We start from the raw sequence: 11,700 nt of genomic DNA, 5'->3' as shown, positions 1-11,700 counted from the left end.
AAGTGGGAAGAGGAGCAAAGTGAAGAGGGAGGAGACAGAGACGGGGGGGGGGGGTCCTTGGTGGGCGACAAAACATAAGAGAAAGAGAAAAATCATCTATTTGGCCTTTTCTTTCTTTTCTAATTTGATTTTTCGAATTTTTCTTTTTCTTTTTTCCTTATTTTAATCATAAATTTTTTACGTTCACGCTCCTTATATGCGTGAAATACACGATTTTGTCCAGTTCAGCGATAAAGTTGCCACATAGACTTGGTCAATGGTCAGAGGAGTTTAAAAGATTACTTTTGAACGAGTAGAGGTGTCTAAATGAAACTTCATCAAGTTTGGGGACCGGGATGACAAAGTGGCACAAGTATAAATGTCATTTAGGCCATTCTGCCTTTTATATACAAGAAGCAGTTTGTCTAATTGCAAGCATAATCATACAAGAACTGCCTTAATTTCATTTGATATATATTGTGGTATAGTCAATTATATGCCATATCTTACTTTAAACATGTGGATAATCTAACATCTTAAGCAACCTTGGGACTTGGAAGTCTGACTATATGTGGATAGCAGTGATAAAATGGTTAAAAGAAAATAGTTAACTATTCATATTATCAATTAAAATTGGGTTGGATAATTTTTTTTTTAAAAACGGGTTAAATATGGATAATAACTATATTATCCATTTAGAAAATGGAGAACTAATGAGTTTAACTTTTATATTTATAAAGCCTCAAATTGGAGGTTCCTCAAGTTTGGGAGACCAGGAATTCTCTCAAAAGTGATCAATTCCAAAAGTCATGGATAATATGGTTACCCATATTATTCGCCGTTAAACCCATTTTTTATCCATATTAAATATGGGTTGAATCGGATAGTTTATTTATTTTTTTATTACCCGATTTCGACCCGTCTTATATCCGACCCAACCTGTCCGTTTGTCCTGACGTGGACCATGAGGTATAAGATCTGAAATTTAGCTGAAAATGACGATCTTCGTTTGGTCAAGTAATTTCAGTGGGGTTATGGATCAACACAACTTGTTTCTTTCGGTGGACCAATAGGCTTCGGGTAGAACTTTGCATCTTATAAGTTCATGTCCTTTCAGATATGACATATTTATTTGACATATTTATTGTAGACCTTTTAAAAAAAAAATAGTAAATATAACAGTAGATATCGAAATTTTAACGAATCAAGCTAAATTCTAAATTCAAGATACCACAAGACTTTTGAAAGGGAGAAATTAAAATATGGCCAGATTTACAAGTGGCCATTCGAAAATAGCCACAGTTTCAAAAGCAATCAAAATTTAGCCACTTTTCATGTAAAGATAAATCTGAATGAAAAAACACTGTTCAAAATCCGGAAAATACTCCAGTATAATATACTAGAATTTCAGTATAATATACTGGAACTCCAGTATAATTTATACTGGAGTTCCAGTATAATATACCAGTCCGAGATTGGAGCACCGGCGCTCCAATCTCCAGTATATTATACTGGAACTTTCCGTGTGTTGGAGTTCCAGCATAATATGCTGGAAGTTCATACACAGGTGCATCGATCTCCAGTATATTATGCTGGAACTTTCCGTGTTGCAGCAAAATAGTGACTATTTTTCAATGACTTTGCAAATGCTGGCTATTTTTGAATGACCAGTCTGAAAACAGGCTAGCCCATACTATTTTTACCTCTTGAAATCCTAAGAGTCTATTAGGGTTGCTTAGAAGTTATTCTACCCTAAACCCAAACTGACACCTATCTAAAGAGATGCATATTCCCTTGAAGAGGTATCTCAAAAATCCCATAAACTCTTGGATATTCGCAAAGAGATCAAAATATGGCTGGATGCTTCTTGACAATTAAATAGTTCAAGAAGCTGGAGATCAAATACATCCTCATGAGGTCTGCATCATCCTACATTCGAGAAATACAATTGATTAGTAAAATTATTTTTTATTTTATTTTGTGATTGCAGTTTATTTTCATATCTTAAAAATTGATTGCAAACAATAATTTTTAGCAACTCAAAATTTAAATGATAATCAACTTGGGACACTAGAAAATATTTTAAATAAATTATTAAAATAGAAAGAAAACACTTGAATGGGACCATTGTTGGGCTTTTTCATGGGTAATACCCATCAAATAGATGGTCAGCCCAATAAAGATTCGACCCAAAATCAAAGGGCGGCAGGGCGGCCACGATATGACTCAACTGCTGTATACAACAGTGAACTATCCCTCTTCTAACAAAATCAGCTCAAAACCAGGAGCATATCCTCTTAATTAACTGACCCTTTAATTCTAATCAAGAATGGCAAGTGTGGACATGAGTGCGCGCTGAACAGGTTAGTATAATATTCAAAGCATTAAAATAGTAGTATATATTTCTTTGGTATCTGATTTTCGTATTGGTGGGTGAGTCCAAGCAAAGAATAAAAAGCCTTTTCTCAGTTTCTTTCCATTTCTGCTTTTTCTTAACATAATTGTCCTCAGTGATGGTTTTGAATTGGTTTTTACAGCTCAGATTCTTGTCATATCCTACATATTGTATTGTTGTAATTGGTTAGATAGCTTTCTTTACTTGACTAATATTTTATTTTGATTTGTAATTTGTATGTATTGTTAATTGATGAAAAGTAATCCTGTCTTTGTCAAAGCAGCTTAATTATTTTTCCAAGTTTCGTGATTGATACTTTCACCCAATTCCGTATAAAAGTTATTATCACGGCCGTGCAAGTTAAACCTATCCGGGGTTGTTATTATCCTTTAGAGCAGAATTCTGGGTCGTCTGCATTTCTTCTAAGGTAATTTTTTGTTTTTTTTTCTTTACTTTCTCTCTGCAGATTGATGGATTATGCTTTAGCTTTTACTCCATTAGTTAAAGTTCTTACCTTTGTTGAGTTCCTTTGTATAACTTTTTCCTGTAGGATTTGGTCATTTGGGTTTCTGGGGTAAGTGATCAGTGAGGGATTTATCATTGGACTTTTGTTGAATGGATGAATTGGTCGGACCTCGTTTGTACAGCTGCTATAAATGTCACAATCATGTATCTCTTCATGATGATATAGTCTCTAAGGCGTTTCAGGTAATTGATTCCGTATGTGCCTTGTTAACTTTTAGTTATTCTCATGTCTAGATACTGTACTTTTCTGTTAGTGTTTTGTATATGGATGATTCTTGAAACATGATTATGGTGGTTTAAGTCGCAATAATATTTTTTCACGCGAACATCAAAATTATTTACTATACTTGCAATGACTCTATTCGGAATGAGTAGAGGTCAAACTTTGTGCCTATCTCTTATTACTCACTACTAGTTCCCAATTTTTGTTAATTTGTAATTGGTGTTTTCAGATGATTTTTATTCAATAAATCCCTCATTTGTCTTGAACTCAAAGTAAAGGACGGTCATCGCTCGTAGTTAAGGAAAAACTAAATGAGAAATGAAGAAAAATAAGGTGAATTAGCTCACTCTTATTGATAGTTTTGACCACTTCTTGACTTCAGCCTTCATGGGATGTAATAAATAATGATTATTGTTTTCTTTTAGTCCTAGAATAGTCAAGTCTTAACATTAAGCTAATAATGGGAAAGGAAGAACTAATTCTCTTTTGCACTTCAAGAGTCAGATAATTTTAATATAGTTAGTTTTACTTGCGTTCATCTTGTTGAGAATCGTCCAAAGAAAAGAAACATTGCTTTTCAGGGAAGAAATGGGAGAGCTTTTCTGTTTACTCATGTGATGAATATTAACGTTGGAGCTAAAGAAGACAGACATCTCATGACTGGTCTTCATACTGTTGCTGATGTATACTGTGGGGATTGCAATGAGGTTTTGGGCTGGAAATATGAACGAGCTTATGAGCAAACACAGAAGTACAAGGAAGGGAAATTCATACTTGAGAAATCGAAAATCGTTAAAGAGAATTGGTAGACCGGCACCAATTCATTATTGATTCTTTATCTCTAGTACTTAATGTAAGTAATGTTTATCCTATCTATATATATCTCTGTACAGAACTTTCCATACTGAAAAAATTGCAAATGCTCAATTGAATATTTCTGCCATCTCTTATTTCATAGTAAAATTTATTGATACGCAACTCTGTTAGTTAACAATTGTCTATACATTTTTTTCAATTTATCCGTATTCCCAATTCTCGTTGGACAGTATACAGTTTTTGAAGAGCCCCTGATACTTTTTGGGGTAATTCTGCAATGAATCCGAGTTGATTGTGGGACACGGTCGCTCTAGATTGCATGCTAAGATGCCAACCTTAGGGGAACATTTTAGGTTTTTGATTATGTCTGCATCAGCCAGTTCTCTTGGTGTCACAGGAAACCAAGGGTTGAGCCTGCCAGACGGCTTGCTATGATTATTTAGATTTCCTATTACCAAAGCTTCTTGAAGCTCTTAATCCCACCCTTGCACAGTGACACTTCGTGAAATCACTAGGCATTAAGCCGGTAGATCCAAGACTGAGTTGGCTCTGGCTGCAGTGCCTTTAAAACTCGGGAGAGGTTAGTTGTAGAAGAGGAGGAAGGAGGAGGGTATACTTGTGGGAGAGAGTGCACTCTTTGTGCCCCTAAGTTCAAGCCGAGAGCCCTTTAAAAGGGTTTTCTTGTGATTGCTGACTTTTGTCCTTGAATGAAGTATGAAGAAGTTATGACATTTGGTACATCTGTCTTATAAGTAAGGCTTATGCCTCGTCATTACTATGAGTTTCTCTCTTCTTTTTTTTTAGTGCAAGTTCAAGTTTGTTGACTCTCAGTCATCTCTTCATATCCACTAAATAGCATAGGTAAACCAAAGATATAATGAATTTTTCATTCCCTTTAAAAGAAAGATATGCTAAATCAGATAGCTGTGCACTGACTGACATAGAAAAACACAAAAAGGTTGGCTGGCCTTTATGTTTTGTATAGTTGATTCAGCTTACCTGCTTCTGACTATCTGTTTAGCTATGACTAGTTCCTTATAAAGAAAATGGGCATTGGGCGCTCAATTCCAAAAGTTAGTTCATGAGACGGTTTCCCAAAACCATATTAGTAGATAACAACCCGTTCCCTGAACCAATGTGGGACGTTCTAACATTTATTTATTTTTTGGTAAGTAATGTGGGACGTTCTAACATCTTCATGCTGCTTCTAGGAACAAAGGAGATACTAATGATTCTAGAAAAATCATAGAGATGTCAAGGAAAAAGTTTAATTACCATAAGAAAGTAATAGCACTAGAAATTCCCATTAGAAGAAGATCCTACTTCAGTTCCAACAGCCCCCTTGCAATATGCAATATAAAACTGAGGGTCATTCAGTGTAATCAAAGCACAGTACAAATTAGAAACAATCCTGACTGACTTACTAAGGCACAAAATCAATCTTTCTATCTCTTGCAAAAACTTGGCTGTTAGTTGAATAACGAAGTAGAAGTAGAAGAGGGAAAAGAAGGGTCTTGCACTGGTGCATTAGCATTTTGGCTTGTGTCTACCATTGCAATGTGTTGGTTAGGAGGAGGGTGATGAATGTGTTGGCCTCTATAAGTTACTACCACCTTGTTTGCATCCGTTGAGCTTTGCTGAACATGTCTTCTTGCTGGACAATTTTCAACTTCATTGCACCTATAGTAGCTCTTGAGAAAGGGCGAACTACCCGTTCTCTTCATCCCATACTTTCTCCATCTCCATTGATCCGCCTCACTCAATTTCTCAGCCAATATTTCATATCTTTCTGTACTCTTTCCACGATAAGAAAACGCCTTGCCTTCTTCAGTTCTTGATAATTGCATTGAACCTCTTACCTTCTTGTTCTTCTTCTTCTCCTCATGTTCTACAACAAGTGGAGAGTTTGGAATAGTTTCAGTTTTGTTTTCTGGGTTGTGGGGTTCAATTGTATAATTGGTATTCGCATTCTTGGAAAGGCAGCAAACTTCATCTAACCCAAAACAATGCTCGTTCTCCGTGGGGAACGAGTCGCTAAAATCACCAAACCAATCACTTTGTTCTGGAAATAAAGTTGGTGTGTTTGTGTTAGCAGCAGAATTACCATCCTGATCGACGCAGTGATCGATAAGAGCAGTGGTATTAACGTTGTTGCAACTTCTCACATCGTCATCAGGAATAGCTCTGTTGACGTTGTAGCAACTCCTCACAATTGCCCACAAATCCCAATCGTTTTCATCCATTGAAAACTTTCTTCTAGGGGAAGGTTTCATTAATGTAGGTTTATATATATATGGATTTAGTTTTCCATAGAAAATAAGGAGTTTAAACAAACTGGTTGGGCCGTTCCCTATACGCGGCAAGGAGATTTGCATTGTAGTGTATTGGATTCGATTCTTGAACTATGTCTGTAAGGAAATCTGAACAATTATGGAAACAAATTTAGATACTTCTATATATAAATTATATTTGATTTTTCTTTTTGAAAATTCTATGTTTTTTGATCAAGCGGTTAGAGGCACCAAAAAGCCAATTTGTATGCACCTAAACTAAATGCCCCTCTGAATTAACTCGAAGGTTGAGAAGTAACAACCACTGTTTTAGGTTTTTTTGGGACTCGCTCCGGGGCGGGGTACTACTAAACGCCATGAGGCTTACGTGTGGGGCTAAGTTCTGTGAGGCTTACGCCCCATGCACTTGACTAAGCGTCCTAAACACGCCCAATGCTTTGCGTTCGGTGGTCGCCTAACAGTTCCTAACACAAATCATGCGTCGAATTCCCTAATTAGCTTTGTCGAAACTCAAAATTCCTTAACAAATAAACGACTAAAGTCCTATTCATTCATCTAAATATGAAGATTGAGAGTAATTCAAAATAAGGAGTCATAGTATTACATATTTATATATTTACGTATAAGTAGGGTGAATATCAAATGAATATTTCTTCTGAAAATATATAGCCCAAATTTATATCTTTATTTACTGTAACTCGTCATATCTTAGTTCTATGTCTCTGAAAATTGTCAAACTTTTATTATTTTGCTATTTGTAAGCTATTTTATATTCACTCATAAAAAATACCAATAATTTAAATTATAGTACTAATGAAGTTTCGAATTATTAACTTTTAGGGAGGTAAAATGTGTAGTTTGATAATATTTTTTTATTGTGATTTCTTAATTGATTGAAAGATAAGATGTTATAGTTTATTTTTAACTCATAATAACTTGAACATTTGCATTTTCTATAATTATAAAAAAAATGCTAGATATTTTATTTTTTATGAGTTATTATAATCTTTTTAAATTTTTTAAACTTTTAATACTGAACATTCACGTTGAATTAATACTCGGCAATATTGCTTTTAGATTTATTTCACTTAATTCCTAAGCCTTATATAAGCAATACCAATTCATTGTGATTAAGTTCGTGAAAATAGCACGGGCTAACCAGTTTTCGGACTGGTAATTGAACAATAGCCAGCGTTTGCAAAGTCATTAAAAATTAGCCATTGTTTTGTTGAAACACGGAAAGTTCCAGCATAATATGTCGGATTGTGGAGCTCTTGGATATAAACTTCCAACATATTATGTTGGAACTCCAGCACACGGAAGGTTCCAGCATAATATGCTGGATTATGAAGGCCCTGCGTATAAACTTCCACCATATTATGTTGGAACTCCAATACATTTAGATATTCCAACACATTATGCTGGAATCTCATATGTTAAAAATTCGAACTCCAGCATATTATGCTGGAATTTTTTCGAATTTTTAAGTACGTTTTTGTTCAGATTTTATCTTTTGAAATTGTGGCTATTTTTCAATTACCAGTTGTAAATCTAGCTATTTTCTGATTTTTCATGTTAGAATAATACTCAGAAATTGTTCGTCTTAGAATAATATGAAAATAACATGACCTAGTCAGTTTTCGCGTTGATACTTGAAAAATAGCCAAAATTTGTAAAGTCATTGAAAAATAGCCACTATTTTATGCAGAGATAAAATCTAGCTGAAACACGAAAAGTTTCAGCATAATATACTGGATTATGGAGTTCTTGCGTATAAACTTTTAGCATATTATGTTGGAACTCCAGCATATCATGAAATTTGAGCACATTATGCTAGAACCTTATATATAAAAAGTTTGAACTCAACCTATTATGCTGGAATTGTCGAAATTTTATAGTATTTTTGTTCAAATTTTATTTTTATATAAAAAAATGACTAAATTTTAATTACTTTTAAAAATATAACTAACTTTTAATTTGAGTGGTAAATCAGGTTATTTCTGAAGAATAATATGCGTACAGATTACGCTAAACTAAATAGAAATGTTATCGTTTCTACCAGTGATCTTGAGCCTTCAACAGGAATTGACAGTTAACTTTCTAATGATTTAACATTATATTATTATATATGAGATTGTGACTATTACTATGTATAAAAATAGTGCGGAATAATGTGTATTAATAATGCATGGGTAAGTAATATGCAAGCATTAGTTATGCAGATATTATTTATTATCTATTGTTTGGTGTGGTGTATTAAAATTATAATGCATTGCATAATTTTTAAGAAAAATAATTGTTTGCAAAAATGCCCTCCATATTCTCTAGCTTTAAGGGACTTTAAGGACAATTTTGTCTTTAATCATACTAATGCATGAATTAAGGGGTCATTTGGTAGGGTGTATAAAAATAGTGCGGAATAATGTGTATTAGTAATGCATGGGTAAGTAATATGCAAACATTAGTTATGCAGATATTATTTCTTATCTACTGTTTGGTGTAGTGTTTTAAAATTATAATGCATTGCATAATTTCTAAGAAAACTAGTTATTTACAAAAGTGCCTCCATATTCTCTAGCTTTAAGGGATTTTAAGGATAATTTTGTCTTTAACTATTCTAATGCATGCATTAATAGCTTTGGTATTACTAATGCCATGGTTTTCTATTCATTACTTATACATAGGATAATACCAAGTATGATGTATAACTAATACAAGTATTAGTTATACACAGGTTAAAAAAATGTACCAAACAAGGTATTAGTAATACATAAAGCTAAAGCTTGCATTATTTTTTCTAATACCTCCTACCAAACGACCCCTTAGTTCACGGAAGCCGTTTCTTGATAATAACAACAATTATTATTAATACCTAAAAAGTTCAATAGCATTTTGAAGAAAGCTGCGGTATGTTGCGAAGTTCTACAGATATAAGACAAATTTTATACAGTACATCTTATGTCATCAAATATTTTAGGTGTTATTTTGAAGAAAGCTTGCGTTATGTTGCTAAGTTCTATAGATATTAGACAAGTTTTATACATTTTTTTTTTTGGCAGGGAAAAAAATTTTATTCATTACTAAGTAGCATGGTTACATGGCCTAGTCCTCCCATTGGGAGCAGACGTAGGCATACTAGTAGAAGTAGCATTACAACCAAAAGAGGACATTAGAGGGTTTCCCAGCATAGCCAGGTTATTTAACACGATAATATTAGTGGTGCTAGTCCTAGTGACATTAATTCCTTCTTTATCAGCCCGCACATCATCTCTAAGGTAGTCGGGGACTTCTAAATATGTCTGACTATAGTAGACATTAGCTTGCTGGATTCCATGTTGTGCCAGTTCATGTGCTATCTTGTTGCCTTCCCTGAAATTGTGTAGGATTGGTGGATTCCCCAACATCTTCAGCCAGTACCTGCATTTAGAAATAAGTGTATTATAGAGTGGGGAAAATTTAGATTCAATTAGTGATGGTATAGAGGCAGAGTCTGTCTCTATTTGAAAATTTGTGAATTTGTAAGTTACTGCTAGTTGTAAGCCATAGCATAATGCCTCAAGTTCGATATAGAGAGGAGATGGACCGGTAGTTGTTTTAGTAAAGCCTAGAATCCAATTTCCAGTCGAGTCTCTGAACACCCCACCTATACCTCCTTGTTGAAATCTACCCTTAAAAGCTCCATCTATATTTAGCTTCAGTTGGTGGATAGTAGGGGGTTCCCATTTGGTAGTGACTTGTAAATGTCTGTCTAGTTTGTTGCAGTTGATATTACTACAATGCAAATATTCCATGGCTTTTGAGATGACATGACTGAGTTGCACAGATTATGGAAGGTGTTCCTATTTCTATTGAGCCAAAGAAGCCAGAGAGTGAAGGAGAAAAGACAATCCCATGTCAAGGAATGGCAGTCGATATGTGGTTTTTGTTTGTAAAGACTGTCCAGCCAGTGGGCAAATTGGGTGTCAATTGATTGAATGCTCACACCTAGAGCCTCCCATAATTGTTTTGCTATTGGGCATAGCAGAAAAATGTGCTGAGATGTTTCCTCAGTGGTGGGGCAAGCTGGGCAGTATAAGGGAATGGCAATCCCAATGTGATTCAGGAAGGTTTTTGTAGGTAATCGATCATGATAGCATTGCCATAGGAAATATGTAAGCTTATTCTAAGTTTTTAATTTCCAAAGCCAATCAAAAAAATTTCTTTGGGTGTGAGTTACATTAGAGGTGATAAGGGGTACACAGATTTTGTGGTGAAGATACCATCACTGATGAGTGCCCAAATCGGAGTATCAGTGTGGTTGTAGATATTTATAGGTTGGAAAGATTGGATTTCAATCAGAATATGGGATGAAAGCTCAAATGATAATTGTGATAGGTCCCATGTTTTGTTAGAGAAGATATTTGAAATCTTGAGAGTTGACTCCTTATATGTTAGGGGACCTTGGATCATGCTTCGTATGCTTTTTATACATGGCAGCTAGTTTGCATGCCAAAAATCTAGTGGGAAACATCACCAATATGCCATGCAATAGCATCTTTACAAATGGTCCATACTGTGAGGATGTTTTTCCATATGAAGGAGTGAGAAGTATTTGAGTATCGACCAACGTATTTGAAATTAAGGATTGTTGCCCACATAGTAGTGGGATGACTAAAGAAACGCCAAGTGAGGCTTGTAATAGCCGCTTTGTTTTTATCCAAGGATTTTCTTATCCCTAGACCCCCATCATGCTTGGGCAATGAGACAGTGTCCCATTTTATATAATAAATCTTCCTAGAAGTTTGATTGCTACCCCACAGGAAATCTCGTTGAATTTTGTCAATTTTACGGTGTATTTTTTTTGGGCAGCATGGTGTATTGCATAATGTGGTTAGGGAGGGCATTGAGAGTGGTTTGGATAAGAGTAGCTCTCCCTGCTAGTGATAGGAATTGAGTTTTCCAACTAGTTAGTCTTTATTAAGATTGTCAAGGTTGGTTTAGGTTTGTTACTCAGAATTGGAAAGCCTAAGTATCTCCCAAAAGTGTCACTAACTTTGATATTGAGGATGGCAGACATAGTATTTTTTTGAGTAGTAGAGCAGTTATTAGAGAAGAGCAATTTAGACTTTGTGTGATTTATTTGTTGGCCTGATAATCTACTAAAGTAGTCAAGACACCGCTTGATTGTGTAGGCAAATTTTTCATTTGCTGCTGCCATTAAGGTTAAATCATCCGCAAAGAATAAATGGGAGAGGGATGGCCCGTTTGAGCTAAGTTTAATAGGATCCAAGAGAGTTAAATCGACTTGGTGATTGATAAAGATAGATGGAAGTTCAATACATAGTATAAAAATGTATGGTGACATAGGGTCACCTTGTCTAATGCCCCTTGATGGCTTGAAGAACTCTGTTTGAGATCCGTTGAGCAGGACAGCAATACTAGAGGTAGTTTTGCAAGACATCACATGATGAGTTTAGTGATTCTGGGTGGGA

The 11,700-nt window shown here is 34.9% G+C and overlaps 2 protein-coding genes across 3 annotated transcripts; one reads left to right on the top strand and one right to left on the bottom strand.

The window, feature by feature from the left end:
- Positions 2,228 to 4,072, top strand: LOC109223915 (protein yippee-like At4g27745). Of its 2 annotated transcripts, none has more exons than XM_019388395.1 (4): positions 2,228 to 2,342; positions 2,658 to 2,801; positions 2,925 to 3,082; positions 3,704 to 4,072. In XM_019388395.1, exons 3-4 carry the CDS (start codon positions 2,990 to 2,992, stop codon positions 3,929 to 3,931), a joined length of 321 nt encoding a protein of 106 aa, XP_019243940.1. In that variant the 5' UTR covers positions 2,228 to 2,342; positions 2,658 to 2,801; positions 2,925 to 2,989; the 3' UTR covers positions 3,932 to 4,072. The 2 variants fall into 2 exon arrangements, with proteins under 2 accessions (XP_019243940.1, XP_019243941.1); XM_019388396.1 differs by lacking the exon at positions 2,228 to 2,342 and adding an exon at positions 2,403 to 2,559.
- LOC109224435 (probable WRKY transcription factor 50) lies at positions 5,408 to 6,181 on the bottom strand. Its single transcript, XM_019389014.1, has one exon. It carries the CDS (start codon positions 6,179 to 6,181, stop codon positions 5,408 to 5,410), a length of 774 nt encoding a protein of 257 aa, XP_019244559.1.

The sequence above is a fragment of the Nicotiana attenuata genome, chromosome 3 (genome assembly GCF_001879085.1).
Source record: "Nicotiana attenuata strain UT chromosome 3, NIATTr2, whole genome shotgun sequence".
Taxonomy (NCBI): Eukaryota; Viridiplantae; Streptophyta; class Magnoliopsida; order Solanales; family Solanaceae; genus Nicotiana; species Nicotiana attenuata.
The sequence above is the reverse complement of the archived record's forward strand: the minus strand, read 5'-3'. Positions and strand labels throughout refer to the sequence as shown.